Source organism: Biomphalaria glabrata, chromosome 4 (genome assembly GCF_947242115.1).
Source record: "Biomphalaria glabrata chromosome 4, xgBioGlab47.1, whole genome shotgun sequence".
Taxonomy (NCBI): domain Eukaryota; kingdom Metazoa; phylum Mollusca; class Gastropoda; family Planorbidae; genus Biomphalaria; species Biomphalaria glabrata.
The window spans coordinates 6,427,483-6,448,161 of record NC_074714.1 but is presented as its reverse complement, the minus strand read 5'-3'; the positions used below and the strand labels follow the sequence as shown (position 1 = coordinate 6,448,161).

General features: G+C 36.2%; 1 protein-coding gene across 2 annotated transcripts in view; it reads right to left on the bottom strand.

The window, feature by feature from the left end:
• Positions 1-17,850, bottom strand: part of LOC106056608 (protocadherin Fat 4-like) — a 60,327-nt gene extending 42,477 nt beyond the window's left edge. For both annotated transcript variants that reach the window (XM_056027341.1, XM_056027340.1), the window contains exons 1-6: positions 17,682-17,850; positions 13,818-14,083; positions 5,174-5,393; positions 4,629-4,825; positions 3,543-3,672; positions 152-367 (exon numbers count right to left, since the gene is read on the bottom strand). In XM_056027341.1, the coding sequence (XP_055883316.1) occupies positions 152-367; positions 3,543-3,672; positions 4,629-4,825; positions 5,174-5,393; positions 13,818-14,083; positions 17,682-17,742 (1,090 nt within the window). In that variant the 5' untranslated portion in view covers positions 17,743-17,850. The remainder of the gene's footprint in view (positions 1-151; positions 368-3,542; positions 3,673-4,628; positions 4,826-5,173; positions 5,394-13,817; positions 14,084-17,681) is intronic.
• Positions 17,851-20,679: the final 2,829 nt, after the last annotated feature.

Sequence of the window (20,679 nt, the reverse complement as noted above, 5' to 3'; positions counted from 1 at the left end):
CGATGTTACTTACTACATTTGTACTGACCAGCTGAGGCCAATGTAACGATGTTGCTTACTACATTTGTACTGACCAGCTGAGGCCAATGTAACGATGTTACTTACTACATTTGTACTGACCAGCTGAGGCCAATGTAACGATGTTACTTACACCCGAGATATAAGGAGATCAACACAGGTGGGTTGTCATCAGCGTCGGTCACTCGAAAGACCACGGTCACTATAGTGCTCATCACGGTCTTGAAGCCAGTGTCTGCTACCTGGATTTTCACTTCCAGTTTCCGGTCGTTTTTCTCGTAGTCTAGAGAGCCGTTTAGAGTGATGGCCCCTGTGGCGCTGTTCACCTGTAACCTGACGTCAGTGCTAGCTGTTTGTGGAGAGAAGAAAAAAGTAGGTTGATAGTGTATGCCGTGAGTCTTCGGAAATTCTTATTTCAATTATATGAGTCGAAACAGATTGTCTTAGTATAAATTGGCACGTAACTAACCAAATCATGTACAAAATATTTGACGCATAATAGTCTCCTACCATCTAAAACAATTCCTTACTATCTATAGAAATTTCAGTCAAACTACACAGATTTCTGTTAAACTCTGCATAAGTTCTCCTTTCAGACCTTGTGGCATATGATGTAAAGGTTATCCGTTTCTGTGGCCTACGGTTAACGAGGGTGTCACATTGCCAGCACAACGACCAACCGCCTTTACATTTCCCCAACTAATGTCAAGTACCCATTATAGCTGAGAGGCGCCCGAAAATCCCGAAATTAAAAAATACCAGTCTTCACCAGGATTCGAACACGGACCCCGGTTCGGAAGCCAAGCGCTTTAATGCTCAGCCACCGCGCTTCCACGTATATTTGACCAGTAGACATAAATTTTAATTTTGGGAAAAATAATGTTATTTTATTTTAATTTAAGATTTTCGAGCACGTAAAATAACACTATAAGTAAAGTTGTTATTTTTTGCCTCTAAATCGGTTTTCAAAGTCGTAGTTAGTTGAGATACTTTTTTCTTACTTTTTTTTTAAATCCTGATATCCCTAAAATATAAAAATTAAAATGTAGAGTAAAAAATAATGATAGTAAAGTGCTCCTTTCAGTCTTGACGCCCGAAAATCCCGAATTTCAAAATCCTAGTCTTCGCTCAGATTCGAAACCAGGTTCAAAAGCCAAGCCTCATATCATAATAAGAGTTACAGTAAAAAAATATCGGAAAAGAATATTGAACATTGAAAATAAAATATGGGAAATAAAAAGAACGAAACTATTTTATCAAATATTTGATATTATCTTGCCTTAAATTACGAACTACTCCGCAGGGTTATGTGTTAATATAAAGGCCCAATTTAATATAAATTTTCTGTTTACATTATAGTTTTATTTAATCTGAATTTATGTAGCATACCATTCATTGAGCACTTAAAAGATAGTCACTGGTCTATCATTTACCTGTCAAAATATTGACCCTTTTTGGAGTATAGACACTGTCTATCATATACCTGTCAAAAAATTAAGCACGTTATTAAGTGTAGCCCGAGTTTCATAATAGACCCCATTGCACTGAGGATCGATTGGTTCAGATATTGGCATTCTACACGCTTAAGGAGATCGAACATTTAAAGAACTGATTGATTGTATTACACTTTATTCGAAACTGGAAAAGTGCAGGCAGGTTCAGGAAAAGATATTTTCTTTACAACTCCTCGTGTAACACACAGTCAGGAAGCATGGGGTCTACACACACACACACACACGCACAGCTAAACATAATATGTTGCTAGCAATAGTGAAAAACAGGAAACATGAAAAGGATCAAGATGCCTGTGTAGTCGCTCAATGAACTCTTTATGTTGTGTCTGTTCTATTTATGTATATGTCTCTGTTGTGTTGTCTTTATATATAAGACAAGAGTCCTTGTAATCACAACAAATGTCAATAAAGCAATCTTAGTCTTTGTCTTCAACAAGACAATCATAATAGTATGTGTAATCACAAAATTGCTTCGAATAGTCAAAGTAGATCTAGATCTGGGTTCCATTTAAAATGTTTTGTTTTACATGTTTCGGATGTTCCTTCAGACTTGAAGATAGTTTCCTTTCTAGTCCAAACCTCCAGCAGGACGACAGGGGATGGAAGAGGAAAGGGTTTGAACCCGAGACCATCGATAAATCCAAAACCGCACGACCAGGCCAGCCATCCATTTAGATTGACGCAAGTGCATATTATAATGCAGGATGCGTGATAAAAAAGTAATGCCTTTTTTTAAAATAATTAATTAAAAAAAAAATAACTGTTCACTTTCAGAAAATAAAAGTAATCCTTACATCAGAACTTGACAAGATCTAACATACAATATCAGATTTGCAATAGGTTTCTAGTTTTTTTGCAATGTTAACCTGACAAGCGGTCAGGGGCCTCTAATACAGGGGTTCTCAACCTGTGGGTCGCGACCCCCTTAGGGGTCGATTGACGATTTGCCAGGGGTTGCCTAAGACCATCGAAAATATGGATTGTTATTGTCTGTTCTTCTATTGCTGTGTGGGTGGGGGTCGCGGCAGAGTGGGGGATTGTAAAAAGGGGTCGCCCAGCATAAAAGGTTGAGAACCGCTGCTCTAATAGGTTGTGATGTCGCCACAAGTACATATGACTTGGGTAACCGCCCGCTCACTGCAACACATTCCCCACATGAAAAATACGCCTACAATTCCACACACTCTTACAAATCGCGCATACTTATCACATACCCACATTTTCGCAAACACAGATACTCCCAAACTGGCGTAGCTAAGGTTTGGTGAGGGGGAGGGGTGTTAAAATTTGAAAATCCTCGGGCCCCCACTTATGTCATGATGTCGAATGTCAACATGCAGAGGTCCCTAAAGAGTTCAAGTGGCCCGGGCCCCCAAATTCATATTGTTATGATCTCTATCAGGCCTTCTGCAAAACACTGACCAACAACACATCTAAGACATCAACTTGACAACAAGAGCTTCAATAAACAATGTAGCTGTTTAATGACAAATACATCAACAACAGCCAATAAACACAATTGGCTACACTAACTTCAAATGCTTTGCTACACTACAGAACTGCCTAACTAAACTTTACTAGTGTCTCTAGCTCCTACAGCTACATTTTTCGAGGACTCACAAAGTACCACAGTCCTCATGCCTTGCTGTTCTGGACTCGACTGTCCTTTCTAACACACTGTCTCTCGTCTGTAAAGGCCTTATGGTCACATGACCATAACATTGGTCATATTGCGTGAATTAGCAGTAATGTCCCTTGTTCAACAGCCGTTGACCCGTTGACCTGTGTGATTGGCCTGAGTCGTGTGTATCAGTAGGCCGCACACACATTAACCCTTTCAGTCCGCCACTGGAGTTACAACAATATCTACGCCACTGCTTCTAACCACAGCTCTCTTTCTCACACATTCTCTTTCAGTCTGTCCAGCGCCAAGATACTCTCTCTTATAAAGACATTCTCCTACACAGCTACACTGTATATCACAGGCAGATCTTGATTAGTATCACTTACGGACTCTGCTAAGAATTGTGTAACTGAGTGAAGCTTTCGACTCTTTGTCCGTACAGTTCAACTGCACTAAGACAGACCCGACGCTGGCCGTCTCTACTACGTCACGCATCAGGTTGTAGGAAGTACACGCCTGAAAAGGATGTAAAGTGACCATTGACTTACTAGCATAAATACTTTCTTTTCCCTTGTTGTACCATTCTGAATACGTACAATCGAAATATTTCTAGTTTAATGATTTGTAAATCTAGAGCGTAACACTCGACTAAAATAAATCTAGACAAATTTAATTAACAAACAAAAAAAAAGTAAATGTGAACTCTGATTCTATAATTCAGATCTTACATTATTTGTTACTCAGTTCTCTAATATTACTTTTAATTAAGATCTATTTCACTACCTTGTTACGATTAAGCTTGACTACCTTTTTCGTTTGTTATGAGAAAATGTTTTATTTGGTCTAGAATTAAAGGGAAATGCATGCCCTTTTTCATATAACACAAAGTCAAGTTTATAAAATTAAACATTAATTTAATTTAATGAGGTCAAATCAACGATGGCATTGCCAATTAGGAGAGAAAGAGTTAAAGTACTTAGTTCTCAGATCTAACATTACTTTTAATTCAGTTCTAATATTACTTCTTATTCAATTATAAAAAATAACCTACCTCTAATTCATAACTACATCTAATTCAATTCTAATATTACTTCTAATTCAGTTCCAACATTATTTCTAATTCAGAATATATATTTTGATCCAGTTTTAAGATTGCTTTTAATTCAATTTTAAATACATTTCTAATTCATGTCTAATTTCCTTCTAAGGTCTAATTTACTTCTAATTCAGGTCTAATTTACTGGTGACTCAATTTTAAATACATTTCTAATTCATGTCTAATTTACTTCCATTTCAAGTCTAATTTACGTCGAATTCAGGTCTAATTTACTTCTAATTCAGGTCTAATTTACTTCTAAGGTCTAGTTTACTTCTAAAGTCTGATTTACTTCAATTCAGACTTAAGATTACTTCAACTAAAATTCTAATATCACTGCTGATTTTATTTCTAAAACAAAGTATGCACTGCTTACTGGTTGATTGTCATTGACATCAGTCACTGACACTGTCAGTGTGACAGACGATGACATAGACTTGGGGTTGTTCTGTCCAATGTCATAGGCCATGAGGACTAGGACGTACTTGGTGGTGTTTTCAAAGTCCAAGTTTCGGACTAACATCAGATCACAAGAGATGTAGTCTATAGAGAACATTCCGAGAGGATCTCCACCTGTAAAATAGATAGACAGATAGATAGACAGATAGATAGACAGATAGATAGATAGACAGATAGATAGACAGACAGATAGATAGATAGATAGATAGATAGATAGATAGACAGACAGATAGATAGATAGATAGATAGATAGATAGATAGATAGATAGATAGATAGATATAAAGATAGATAGATAGACAGATAGATAGATAGACATAGATAGATAGATAGATAGACAGATAGATAGATAGATAGACAGACAGATAGATAGATAGATAGCTAGATAGATAGATAGATAGATAGATAGATAGATAGACAGATAGATAATAGATAGATAGATAGATAGATACATTAATACGTACTTTTAATTTTGACGAAAGCTACGTCATTCCCAGCACCTGGAAAGTCCCCATCCGTTAGATTGCAAGTGGCTAACTTCGTTCCGACCTTGCTGTCTTCCGGTACGAAAATAGTCGAGGGTAGTCCGGTAATGGTCGGTCTGACGTCATTGATGTCCGTGATAGTGATGAAGTATGTAAGCACCACTGGCGTGGTGACTCCATCATCGACCAGAACTCTCAGCTGTTTGATTTTTAAAAAAAAAAGAGTTATTACTAATCATTTGACAATTTATAGAAAGCCGACACTGGCCATTTCTCGCTGATTAGAATAGTACATTACCACAAGAGCATATCTAGTTATTTATCTAACGATAAAGATTCACAGAAGACTCCGACTGAAGAGAACTAAAATCTTATTTCTTGAAATATGAAGTCTCCTATTATGGAAATCAGAAAACACGAAAAAAAAACGCGTAAATAAACAATTAGCTAAATAATTTATCCAAATGGAAGAAACGAGGATGCAGAATTGTGAAGTTAATTAATATTTTTTTTCCTTCTATTGAAATATACATAGATTTAACGGATAAAAAATTTATTGATAAAGAATTTTGTATGACCTGCACGTGAAGTGCTGTGCTCATGCAAAATTTTTTCGCAGTCACACAACGATGATTTCAGCCAAAATACCGGATTCCATAAAGCTTGGGAAAAGCATCTTTTCATCTAATTTGACTTAAACTTGTAAAAGTTTAGAATTTCCTTATACATGACGTTATTACGTCCTATCTATTAAATTAGAGACGTTACTTCAAAAGATTACGCCCAACGCATTGCATGTATCAATCTAGTCATGTCATCTTCTTTAGGATTCTCCAAAACTTATCTTTCTTTTAAATATTAGTGTGTGGGTGGGTGTGTTTAAACCATTGGATATAAAGGATTAAGTTGAATGGAAGGGTCAAATGCAGACTCAATAAACAGTGACAGACGTGTGAACCCTTGAGGCATGCCAACTGGATCCGCTATAAAGTGTCTTGTTCTGGACATCTGGTAAACTGCTTCATTTGAAATAAACGAAACCTTTTTTTTCTTCCAATTATCTAATTTTAAAATCCTACAACTAGATCTGAAATCTATACTATTATCTAGACTTTTTGAAGAGCGGGCCAAAAATTAAAAGGAAAAATTAAGAAAATATGAAAACTAATTATTGAATTTAATTATATCAAATTTTAACTAATACGATGTATGGAGCTAAGAATGTTTTGGTAATAGTTTTTATTAATTTGGTTAGGGTTAGGGTTATGGTTAAATAACAAGTTTTAATTGTACGCTAGAATGACTTGCATGTGTAGCAGCTTCCTTTTGGGAGACTTTTTTTCTTCATCGATCATTGATGCATAAAGAGTTTTATGTCTGAGAGTGAAATGTCCTTTTATATTAGATATATAGATCTAGTCCTAGTCGTCACGATTTAATGGCAAATGTGAAATACTTAGAAAAAAAGTATTTCTACATTCATACTTCTATGTTTTTTTGTTTTTTTTTACAATACCTCTCTCTATTCAAGTCAGAACTTCATGGAACCTGGATCCAGGAAATTGGACCAGGGTGAAACCTGGAACCAGAAACATGGACAACTGATCTCTAGAACGATAATACTGATACTATCAATAAATAATCTCCAAAATACAAAGTTCCGGTAGCTGAAATGGTAAATATTTCTCACAATACTCTAACGCAACTGCCGGAGTCAGAATCACGGGATCGATGCCCGGTAAGAACCAAAATTTTTTTCGTTTAGTTTTTTCATTCTATTCTAAGTTGGAGGTATTGACTTTTGATAAAATGTATTTTTAAAAAATGTTTTTCTTGTTTTAAGTTATTTAGCCATTGAAATATTTTTTTACGTGTTTGAATAAAAAAAAAGTGAAGCATCCCTCTCAGACTTTGCAATCCGTGTTTCTGTGTCCCACGGTTAACGAGGATGTCACGTGGCCAGCACAACAACCAACCGCCTTTTACTTTTCCCCAACTAATGTCAGGTTGTGACCTTGTATTTTGATTAGGTCATAAGACCAGTGACCTCTGCTGCACTGACAAGTTAGTCCAGTGGTACTCTGTGTCCCAAAATATATTATCTAGGCTATTAACTATAGCCTCTAGATATACAAAATTACAGAGACAGACAAGTAATAATACTGAGATTTCAGTTGCAACACAAAACAAAAGAGTTGCTTTAGAAACAAAAGAAATAGATCATGTAAAAAAACAGAAATAAAGGCTATCAAAAGAAAATGAAATAATGAAACAAATCAAAATAGTAGGACAGGTTCAGTTTGAAAATAATCAAAGAATCAGCATCACAGAGGAACAATAGTGTCTCATCTCAAAAACCAAAACGATGGTTTACAACAGTGGTTCCCAAACTTTTTTGTCTCATAGACCCCTTTCAATGTTTTCTGGTTTTCGGTAGACCCCCTGCTTAACTTGCACACATTTTTTGCTAATTCATCAACATTTTTTTAAAGCAAATTTCTAACTGTAGTGAGTTGAATAATGAAAAAGTGATTTAAAGCTACATATATAGTTATAGAGATAAAAAAAAAATTTAAACCAATTAAAATATTTTTTTTTCTTTTTGCTCGTGAATCATCCGTTGCTATGGATATTTTGTTTCATGTAGGAATTTGTTGTTCAATGAAGTAGTCCTTCAAACATTAAATATTAAGGTATTCGTTAATTAATTTGTAAAAGTTTTCGCAAAGATCAGTTTCACGACTATTTCTTGATCTTTAAAGTGTGGCTCAAATATTGGGTCCGCGTGAGCTGTTTTTACTAACAGGAGAAGGGGCGAAGGCGAGTAAATGTCGCCTGTTAGCTTCGAGCGGGAAGGGATCATTAGCCTTGGCTGGTTACCCAGCAAAAAACTGAATTTAAACCTCTGATGCTTTGCAACTATAGCCAAACTTGGGGAAGGTTTTGTGGGTCTATCCCAGTGGTCTTCAACGGGGGCGATATCGCCCACTAGGGGGCGTTTTCAAGATTTTGTGGGGCGCTGGGAGCCAAAGGGGCGGTAGGGGGGCGCTAGACACAAAAGGGGGTGGTAAGGGGGCGCTGGGCATAAAGGCGGAAAGAAGAAACTAAAAGGGCACTGAAACAAAACATTTAAAATTCTTAAAAATTAAAGCTGGCAAACAAATTATAGTTAGATTGCTTCTAATTTAAGAACAGAAACAGCGTTAGAAATTGAGTTCAGGAATCCCATTTTCTATTTTTAAATTATTTTTTTTTCTGTACCGTAGGGTATCTAGTGTCCTTAGATTTTGCGAGCATAAGCGTTTAAGATTTGATAAACAAAGTAGGCAATACGCCTTTTAGATTGTAGTTTATTTTATCTACATATGTTCATATGTTGATATGTAAATGTGAACTGAAACAAACGTCAAAGCTGACATTCAAATAAAATAATTTATTTTTTTTTAAAACAAAAAACATTGAAAAAGTGTTGTTACAAACACTCGCTGGTATGTAAAGGTATATTGCTAAGGGTTTTAGTGAATTACCACGAGATAAAAAGTATCCCAATGTTCTACTTTGAATGACGGCATTTCAGATCAGGTTATGAAACCAAGTTGGCTTCACGAACATATAGAAATATCCAAAAATAATTTAAGAATATTCATGAACAATTATACAAATCTGCTATTAAAACATTATTAAAAACAAAAAACGTCAAAGCAAGATATGTTTTAGTGGTCTCTTAGAAAAATGCATAGCTTTTTTTAAAAGTCTTATGATATTGTTTGAAAATTGATTAAAACTAAAATTATTATTTTTTTTTTAAACATATGTTACACAAAACGACTTTTTTTTTCCTTTAGTGATGAAATATTAATTCAAAATAGTCTAGTTATGCAGCTTATGACGACATATAGGGAACCATCAGTGGTTGGAAGCTTCAATGACTTCATAGGTAATATAGAATGAAGAACACATCTATTCACTATTAACCTTGTGAGTTATGATACACAAGAAAAGTTTAGCTCGCAATTTCATTTCTATTTGAATCTAATTATCTACTTCTTCTAGCCAGCTCTATTGCTGCTGAGCTGTGAGCTCTTTTGCAGACTGTGCCAATAAAAAAAGTGTGCTGTTTTCTTCAGTTGTTCAGCACTGCCGTACAGGGTGTTGGTTATGTTGGGCTGGAGTGGAAGTAGGGTCTGCCTAAGGTGGAATAGGTGGATTCAAAGAGGATATGGTTTACGGTTTCATAAGGGTGGGCGCAGTGTCTACAAAGGGGGAGTTGAGGGGAACTTATTTAGTTCAGATGGTAATTTAACAGAGGTGTGTCCTGTTCTTAGTTGGAAAATTGTAGATTGCTCTTTGCGGGGGAGGAAGTTAATACTGTCCAGTTTGTTAGGTATGGTCATTTCTTTTGTACATGGCTCTGCCTGTGTTTCCTGATGCCCATTGGTTGAGCCACTCCTCTTTGTGTTTGTTGACTTACATAGATCTTAGGGTTAGGTAGTTAACAGGTCTATCTGGTTGTCACAAGACCGGAGGAATGCTCCCGTCACCCCAGCGTTGACCCTCCGGTGGAAACGAAGTACGGTAGCAAACATAGCTTTCAGTGGGCTGCCACACGTACCCTCTAGCGAGGGTACATTACACGGGGTAGGGATAGAAAAAAGGCTCGCTAAACCAGTCCGAAACCCCCATCAGCCCATTTCCCAAAGGGGCCCATACGTGTGGTGATGATCCCCCCACGGGTATGATGGGACAGCATAGGCATAAGGATGGCCCCCACCTGGGGCTTGAGCTTCCAGCCACACATGAAAGGAGGAATTCATGCAGAGGTTCGGAAGAACGTGCAACATGCCAAGACGGGTGTGAATAAATGATCACTTAGTCGACGGGGGCCTCCTGACAGAGAGATCGGTGAAGAACCAATTTCTCATCCTGGCCACGAGATAAAAGCCTTTATCGAGTCACATGGTTCATAAAAGGGGCGTGCTTGCCTCGAACCATTTGGACATCTGAACCAGGTTGTTACAAGAAACACTACTGCCCAAGAAAAAAATAAACATCACAGGCTACACACAGTACAGATGCCTTTGCACCAAATGTCAGGGAATCATGACCCTCATAAGAAACGACACTCAAGCCACAGTAGAACACGTACAGAACACTACAGACATCGACATGCAAGAAATACTTCTTTAGAGGGGAGGAACTAAGTACATCATCAAAAACTTCTATTGCCCACCATCCTCAACGGCAGAAATAGACCTACAACTACCACACTACACAAGAATCTAATTATAAAATTGTAAATTTAAAAAAAACACATGCCGAAACTAATCTCCTATTTCAACAGTTTTGTGAAACAAATGATGAACATGATGTTAGACTCTTGTTGTAAACTGAAGTTCGCTGGATTTCGAAAGGGGTTTTGTGATTGCTCGTTTTGTTAAGCTCTTAAATACAATTTTGATTTTTTTTTGAGAAACAGGAATATTCAACAGTTGGCGATGACTTAAAGCAGGATAAAAAATTGTTTTACACGGTAGGCATCTAACACAAATGAATGAAACGAACCTCCGACTGCTAGGAAAGAAATGGACTTTCATTGATTATATTTCATCTTTTATCGAAATAATAACTCTATTTTAAAGAGTTTTACAATCTCACATAACTTGTTTGTTGACAAATGAATTACTGCCTAAGGACACCGATATCTATGCAATTCACATAACAATGCTCTATGAAGAAATTACGATTCGCTTCTAAAATTTAAACAAATTAATTATAAATGACAATTATTAAACAAATTTTACTGATGTTTAAAAATTGATTTGCAGGAAAAAATAGATTTACAAAATTATGTCTTCAGTAAAAAAGAATGTAAACATAGGAGGCACACAGTGGCGAAGCCAGGGTGGGTGGAGGAGGGGGGGAGAATTTGACAGCATAAAAATTAATAAAAAGATGACATTTTGTTCAAATTAGCCTTTTCACGCTTCTTTATAGCGGGAACCGCTGGCCAATTTTTAAAAAGAAAAAATACGAAAAGGGGGCGGTAGGCCAAAAAAGGTTGAAGACCACTGCTCTATCCTGAGGAAAACTAAGGAGCAGACGACCCTTAGGCAGTTTACAGCACTCAGCGCTATGCCGCATTTCCCAGACTGTATATATGTCGTTTTCCAAAGAGTTATATAAGAATCTTTTAATAACTCATAACACAAAGTGACCTTAAACTATATTGTTGCTTAAAGAATTTCTTTTAATAATATCAGATGTAGGTTTGTGTAAAGCAGTTTTTAAAACAACAACGGCTGGTAAAATCAATGTTTTGCTTCTAGTGTTTTACGTATTTTGCTATAAGTAAAGAGATGATGATGATCAAAGAGATCTTGTAAGACGTTCACAAACCATCAACTTCTCTATATGATGTCGAAGAGAGATTTTGTGGGTCTAATTCTGAACCTAATCTTTGAGTGTTCGAAAATTTTTCAAATCTTTATCTATTTTTGTCAGTATGGCATTGTCTCGGATGATCCTATAGCGTAATTGGTTTCATATTAAATACAACATTTTTTCGCTTGTATGGCAGGATAAATATTTAAAAGATTAATGATGGAACAAATCACACATAAATGTATGAAAGAATTACATAAATGGGATGTACAAATTATTATAAGTCAGGACCTGTTTTAATGAAATGTATTATCGTAGACCCCCGTGGACATCTCATAGACCCCCAATTTATGTTTTCAGTTTCGTAGACCCCTTGGAAGTCTTCGTAGACCCCTGGGGGTCTATATAGACCACTTTGGGAATCACTGGTTTACAATAATATAATACATGTCATGACAATTAAATGACGTCATCCATGAGACACACTACTGTCTCGTATTAAAACAAAGGATGTCTTTAAAAAATATATATACGGGGGGGGAGGATAAGAGAATAAGTAGACTATACTATTTACATAAACCAAATTATTAATGACAAATAAATAAAGTCTACTTAGCTCATTACCGAATCTCTCTACCCATAACAGTGGCACACTCCTCTTGAGTAACACAGTTAGAGCACAACAACACAAGTATCAGTTAAACATTAAGGAGACTTAGTTCAAACTACACTGGTCAGCTCAAGGACTCAAGAGAGTGGCAATTGTAAACAGTTAGCAGGGACTTAAATCAAGTACTAAAGGGGACTAACTCTTATTGAAAAAAAAACTGTAGCTACCCTTATTGTCCCAAGTATTAGTATTAAAAGTAGCTACCCTTATTGTCCCTCTTGTCACACAGGTACCCATTAGATTTAGGTGGACTAATGGTCGTTCTAGAACGTACACACAAAATTTCAGTTTTAGCGACTCCAGTGTGAAATAACAACTTAGTAACACACAAATTAAAATTCGAAATATTTCCGCAACGGTTCGATTTGACATTGAAAACGTAAAATGTAACTGTAATTTGTTATTTTTAAATTATTATTACAAAATATGTCGCGGGCCGGAGTTGGCCCGCGGGCCGTAGTTTGCCTATCACTGAGCTAGATTATCTAATGTTATCTTCTTATCTTATACATTACAGACTTAACTTCAGAAGAGTAGACGGTTACATCCTAGGCGTATTCAGGTATCAATGTAGTCATGCACGTTAATTAGTAATTTTTCTTAGCCGTTAGTTTTCCTGGCTGATTCAGGCAACCCATTCTATACTCCGATAGCTCTAGGGAAGAATGAACACTAGAAATACGTCTTATCATATGAAATAAAAAAAAACATGCCTTTATCTTTGTGTCTTTCTAAGCATTTTATTTGGTTTTGTTTTTTGTAAATTATGGTTTAGTGATTTATGTATTAGTGCTAACTTTACTTTTATATCCGTTCTGTCCTGAAGGGTCTCCAACTTTAGTGATTTTTACTAATGGTGTTACTCTAATCCAGTGTTTCTCAAAAATGTGTTCCGCGGAACCCTAGTGTTTCTACGAGGCCTGAATATTTGTTCCGCGACCTACTGGAATAATTAACTAGTTAGGCCACCATGTGAATTAACGTCTCTAAAAAAATAAGTAAAGTGTTCCGCTAATTGATCACAATATGCGAAGTGTTCCGACAAGGACAAAGTTGGGAAACACTGGTCTAATCCAATTGAATATTCCTACTGTAAAGCAGGCAGAGTTAGAGTCCCGGATTATGGTGACGAGAGACAGAGGCGGATACCACACAACTCTTTATTAAGTTTGTCAAACTGAAAGTTTAAAAATATTATCGACTGGAAACAAATTATGTCCTTTTCAGAGAATTTGGCATAAAATAATTGAAACAATAAGAAGGTATATATATATATATAGCTATATGCTTGTACAATAATAATGGTTAACCTTAGTATTGCGATACAACGGTCGTTGAATAGTGAGTTTTATGCTTGGTAATAGAATGTTAGAGTTAAGTTTAGGATAAATATAAAGGTTAACACTAGAGCCGAGTTGAATGAGTTGCATAGTGGTTTTATGCTTTATAACGGAATGTTTAACGGGGTTAATTTTATGGTAAGTATAAAGGTTAACATTAGAGCCGCGTTTATATCGTTAACAAAGACTAGATGTTTTTGAACAATGCTATTAGCAGGTCTAAAGTATTTACCGTAAAGGGGTATACAAGGGTCTTTTGCTGAATGGCGATCTGTTCAGCGTCGGCAACCTTGTTAAGCTTCAGCTCTCCCGTGCTGCTGTTCAGCGTGAAGGTGCTATCAATGTTTCCCCCCACGCCGTCGAAGGAGAAGGTCAGCTTGTCATTGTCTGGGTCAGTGCAGCTGACTTTGATCACACTTTTGGACTTCGGGTCGTTTTCCACAAGATTGGCAGTGTAGTATCCTTTGGAGCAGACCGGACGTGAGTTGGCGCCTTCCGCTGAGGTAGATAGATACGTGAGAACAGACGATAACGTCTTTCTAGGTAAACATTTGTTTATAAACGAAATTATAGTTGGTGAATCTGACAGTATTGGCGATTTTTTGGGAGAGGGATGCTTGGTCATGTGTTATGCGCTCTAGACTATCGTCTTGATGGATTCGGGTTCAAACCCGCCGTTCAACGAAAAGTTTGGGCTAGGAACTAATCATCTTCAATTTTGAAGGAACATCCGAAATATGTAAAAAGAAAATGAACAGATTTAGTTGATGGATAACTGTAATAGCTGTTTGGTGTAATAGCTGTTTATTGTAATAGCTGTTTGGTGTAATAGCTGTTTGGTGTAATAGCTGTTTGGTGTAATAGCTGTTTGGTGTAATAGTTGTTTGGTGTAATAGCAGTTTGGTGGAATATCTATTTGGTGTAATAGCTGTTTGGTGTAATAGCTGTTTGGTGTAATATCTATTTGGTGTAATATCTATTTGGAGTAATAGCTGTTTGGTGTAATAGCTGTTTGGTGTAATATCTATTTGGTGTAATAGCTGTTTGGTGTAATAGCAGTTTGGTGTAATATCTATTTGGTGTAATATCTACTATTTGGTGTAATAGCTGTTTCGTGTAATAGCTGTTTGGTGTAATATCTATTTGGTGTAATATCTATTTGGTGTAATATCTATTTGGTGTAATAGCTGTTTGGTGTAATAGCTGTTTGGTGTAATATCTATTTGGTGTAATAGCAGTTTGGTGTAATATCTATTTGGTGTAATATCTATTTGGTGTAATATCTATTTGGTGTAATATCTATTTGGTGTAATAGCTGTTTGGTGTAATAGCTGTTTGGTGTAATATCTATTTGGTGTAATAGCTGTTTGGTGTAATAGCTGTTTGGTGTAATATCTATTTGGTGTAATAGCTGTTTGGTGTAATATCTATTTGGTGTAATAGCAGTTTGGTGTAATATCTATTTGGTGTAATAGCTGTTTGGTGTAATAGCTGTTTGGTGTAATAGCTGTTTGGTGTAATATCTATTTGGTGTAATAGCTGTTTGGTGTAATAGCTGTTTGGTGTAATAGCTGTTTGGCTTAATAGCTGTTTGGTGTAATATCTATTTGGTGTAATATCTGTTTGGTGTAATAGCTGTTTGGTGTAATATCTATTTGGTGTAATATCTATTTGGTGTAATAGCTGTTTGGTGTAATATCTATTTGGTGTAATAGCAGTTTGGTGTAATATCTATTTGGTGTAATAGCTGTTTGGTGTAATATCTATTTGGTGTAATAGCTGTTTGGTGTAATAGCTGTTTGGTGTAATAGCAGTTTGGTGTAATATCTATTTGGTGTAATAGCAGTTTGGTGTAATATCTATTTGGTGTAATAGCTGTTTGGTGTAATAGCTGTTTGGTGTAATAGCTGTTTGGCTTAATAGCTGTTTGGTGTAATATCTATTTGGTGTAATATCTGTTTGGTGTAATAGCTGTTTGGTGTAATATCTATTTGGTGTAATATCTATTTGGTGTAATAGCTGTTTGGTGTAATATCTATTTGGTGTAATAGCAGTTTGGTGTAATATCTATTTGGTGTAATAGCTGTTTGGTGTAATATCTATTTGGTGTAATAGCTGTTTGGTGTAATAGCTGTTTGGTGTAATAGCAGTTTGGTGTAATATCTATTTGGTGTAATAGCAGTTTGGTGTAATATCTATTTGGTGTAATAGCAGTTTGGTGTAATATCTATTTGGTGTAATATCTATTTGGTGTAATATCTATTTGGTGTAATAGCTGTTTGGTGTAATATCTATTTGGTGTAATATCTATTTGGTGTAATAGCTGTTTGGTGTAATATCTATTTGGTGTAATAGCAGTTTGGTGTAATATCTATTTGGTGTAATAGCTGTTTGGTGTAATATCTATTTGGTGTAATAGCTGTTTGGTGTAATAGCTGTTTGGTGTAATAGCTGTTTGGTGTAATATCTATTTGGTGTAATATCTGTTTGGTGTAATAGCTGTTTGGTGTAATATCTATTTGGTGTAATATCTATTTGGTGTAATAGCTGTTTGGTGTAATATCTATTTGGTGTAATAGCAGTTTGGTGTAATATCTATTTGGTGTAATAGCTGTTTGGTGTAATAGCTGTTTGGTGTAATATCTATTTGGTGTAATAGCAGTTTGGTGTAATATCTATTTGGTGTAATAGCTGTTTGGTGTAATAGCAGTTTGGTGTAATATCTATTTGGTGTAATAGCAGTTTGGTGTAATATCTATTTGGTGTAATAGCTGTTTGGTGTAATAGCTGTTTGGTGTAATATCTATTTGGTGTAATAGCTGTTTGGTGTAATAGCTGTTTGGTGTAATAGCAGTTTGGTGTAATATCTATTTGGTGTAATAGCTGTTTGGTGTAATATCTATTTGGTGTAATAGCTGTTTGGTGTAATATCTATTTGGTGTAATAGCTGTTTGGTGTAATATCTATTTGGTGTAATAGCTGTTTGGTGTAATAGCTGTTTGGTGTAATATCTATTTGGAGTAATAGCTGTTTGGTGTAATAGCTGTTTGGCTTAATAGCTGTTTGGTGTAATAGCAGTTTGGTGTAATAGCTGTTTGGTGTAGCCGGAGTACAGAATAATAATAAAATCTATGTATTTAAAATGTATACGATAATTTTATTACTTTTTTTGTGTGAGTGCATTTGTTCGCACTGTACAATAGCAGCTCTTCGCGTACAGCACAAACCAATTTTTTAAAAATTGTATAGTTGGTAACAATGACCTTTTAAGGTACCGTCCTTGACATTGCCTATCATACGAAATGTATCGAGAATATCTCCAATAAATGAAATTTCTTCTGATGCTTGAACTACGTGGTAGCAGGCAAGTCCGTCCTTGACATTTCTTCATAAATGGAGTTTCTTACGCCCTGTCCATAGTTACAGTCTCGCTTGTGTCATCTGGTCCATTCTGTTTGATCGTCTTAAGAGCTGAGCCGAAGGCTCTTCGAGCTCTAAGTTTGAAAAAAAACCCTGTTTGGACGCCAAACAGTAAAACAAAAACAAACCTGTGGGAACACAGTTCTGTTTGCGAGAGACCCGAGTCAATGCCTATGTAAAGCATTGCTGTTTCCAATGCCTTTGGCCCCCGACGCATGCTTGGCTGTACATGGCCGAAGGCCGAGGACACCGGGAGCCTCCGCCATTTTCCTTCGTTATACCAAGCTAACCGTGGGGGACTCGCCATTTGTGTAACGGTCCCTTTGAGGAACAGCGCATGGATGTGTGACAGGTTTATGGGGACTCCTTTGCAACCCCGCCCGTGCAATGGGTGGACTCTCGTCTACCCGTGGTCACCCCCACGGGAGTTTTGTTTTGCTACCCATTTAGCCTAACCACTTCCTCTAATGGTCGTTTCCACACGAGCGCCACGATGAGGCAGAGTAGCGTGCTCGCGCGTCGACCATGCCTACAACAGATATGGGAATATGTAAGCGTATTAATGTTATTAACTTTTGTGTAGGCTTAAGAGGGATCACCAAATTCTAATTCTACTATATATTATATTAGTGACATAAAATTAAGATAGTATACATAAATGGAGTATTGGACTTACCTATGTAGTAGAAACATGATATATAAACCAGGAGAAGCACGGGAACTTTTATTCTAAGCATATTGCACAGAGCTTTTGGTCATTGTACACGTGATGGCTTCAAAACGAAATGTCAACTTTTTGTTTTTGAACTCTCCAGTAAACGAATTTCTAATTTTTTTTTATAACTCCAAAGCTATTCAATAAACAAAATTAAAAACTGTTATTTTGATTCGTATCTATCTATCTATCTATCTATCTATCTATCTATCTATCTATCTATCTATCTATCTATCTATCTATCCATCCATCTATCTATCTATCTATCTATCTATCTATCTATCTATCTATCTATCTATCTATCTATCTATCTATCTATCTATCTATCTATCCATCTATCTATCTATCTATCTATCTATCTATCTATCTATCTATCAACTTTTTTTTTTAACTCTCCAGTAAACAAATTTCTAATTTTTTTTATAACTCCAAAGCTATTCAATAAACAAATTAAAAAACTGTTATTATGATTTGTATCTATCCATCTATCTATCTATCTATCTGTCTATCTGTCTATCTGTCTATCTGTCTATCTATCTATCTATCTATCTATCTATCTATCTATCTATCTATCTATCTATCTATCTATCTATCTATCCATCATAAGTAAGGGAAGCTACCCATCATAAGTAAGGGAAGCTACCCATCAAAAGTAAGGGAAGCTAAGTCGATACAACGGAACGCTATGTTTAAAGCAGTAGCGGAGCAAGGTAGGCTACAAACAAGTCCTTTTACATTTAAAGTGTCTTTTAATTGTGAAGCATTTCAACATAACATATATACACGGCAGTCACTATATACAGATCTCATACTTTACTCGCTGACTTCCTCTCTTCTTGTTTACACACTCGTCACTTCCCGCGAGTCCCCTAACTCTCCGATACCCAAACACTTGACCGTGTGTCACGGTTGACCAGACACAGTAACCGTGTCACAACACCAGTTTTAGAAAAAAATTATGTCGGACCCCTCTTTAGGAAGTTCAATGATGGTCATAATAACCGACTGGTCCAATTGTGTTATAGGATTTGTTTTCTTACTTTTGGATAGGTTCTTTAAGAAACGGTCAGAATAAGCGGCTCATTCCTTTAACCGCTAGCTCGATTAACCGGCTTTGACAGTACTTAAGAACTGTTCAACAAAAATATAGATTTAATTATAATTAAAACTATACAATAGATTTAACATCCACGTTTATTTAATCAAAAGATATTAACTCTCAATTTTATTAATTTTCGATATTTCTTTATCTACTTATTACGAAATGAAAGTGCTCATCTTTTTTAGCGGCCACCGAAAGGGGAAAAGACGCTATTAGTTTTGTGCGAAATGTCTGTCCGTCTGTCCGTCTGTCCGTCCGTCCCGTTTAGATCTCGTTAACTAGAAAAGTTATTGAAAATCCGACATCACAATATTATAAGTTAGATCTAAATTAAAACGAATAGTAATCTTGTAAACGTCAATTTCGTGAACATTTTTTTATTGCGAAAATTATTATTTTTTTTTTGAGCATTCGAATAAGAGATTGAGCCTTTTCAAAACAATTACATCAATTATAAGACTTCAGTCAGGCCAGGAGAGGTGCGGTAGCTGAGCGGTAAAGCGCTTGGCTTCCGAACCGGGGGCCCCCGGTTCGAATCCTGGTGAAGACTGGGATTTTCTACTTCGGAATCCTTAGGCGCCTCTGAGTCCACCCAGCTCCAGCTGATATTAGTTGGGGAAAAGTAAAGGCGGTTGGTCGATGTGCTGGCTACATGACACCCTCGTTAACCGTAGGTCACAAAAACAGATAAACTTTACATCATCTGCCCTATAGACCACAAGGTCAGGTTCACATCTAACTTTGCATTCACGTGCACCTATCCTTTGATCAGCTGTACCGTTTGGGCACTACACAAGATTTGTCAACCTTCTTTCTCCATTCTTATCTCTCATTTGTCTTTGATATAATTTCTTATGGATGTTCTCTCTGAAAATATTGAAGCCTGTCTGGGTGGACAACTTCGGGGGCCGATTTTGAGTTTGTGTTTCCACACAAACTGTCTTTGTAATCTTGTTTATTTTTATTTTTTGTTTATATTTTTAAGGGCAATTATAACGTAATTGCATTATAAATGGATATATACTATTATCTCGGAAGTCCTTGACACACTGTTTGTTGTCCTAGGTGTTGAGTATAACAAAGTTAATGCAACCAATTTTTCTAGCAGTTAGACTTCACAGTATCCGCTCTACAATATAAATCAAAACTTTTGGGCTCCCGCGAAGCACATATTGTGGAACATTCAATTCCGACGACTGCGCCTTCATACGTCCTCGACACTTTGATATGTTGTCCTTTGTGGTGTGTATACGATATTGATGTAACTACACCAATACTTAATATAAGAAAAAATAAAAAATTATAGTATTATGACATTAGTGAAAATGGCACTAGTGTACAAGAGCTTTAATGCTACGCCATGAATCCCAACACGCCAACAACATATAGTTATAATGCAACTAAAAACATTAAGGGGTTAGGTGGCTGAGTGGTAATAAACATGATCAATTAGACGTAATTAACAACTTTTGTTGTGTTTAGAGGCTGTACTAGCTAAGCCCGTTGTAGAGAATTAGGTCGTTGGCAAAAACAGAAAAAAAAAATGAAACTAATTGCTTTCGAAAAGGCGTCATGGAAACCCTCTCTCAGGGGCAGGATATAAGTATGTGAAGCTCCCGGGGGCAGAATTATTGTGGAGGCTCCAACAGTTTTTCGTAAGCTTTAATAAAGATCCACTTACAATAAATAAAATAAAACTATCTAAACGCATGCTATAGTTTAGAAGGAAAAACAAATGTTTGTTTTGTAATTTTAATCTCACTTTCCTTTTAAAAAAAAAAATTTAATATGAATATTTTAGTTTTACTAAGTGTATATTTTGAGATTGTGGAGGGTAAGGCCTTTGGTAGACGCGCT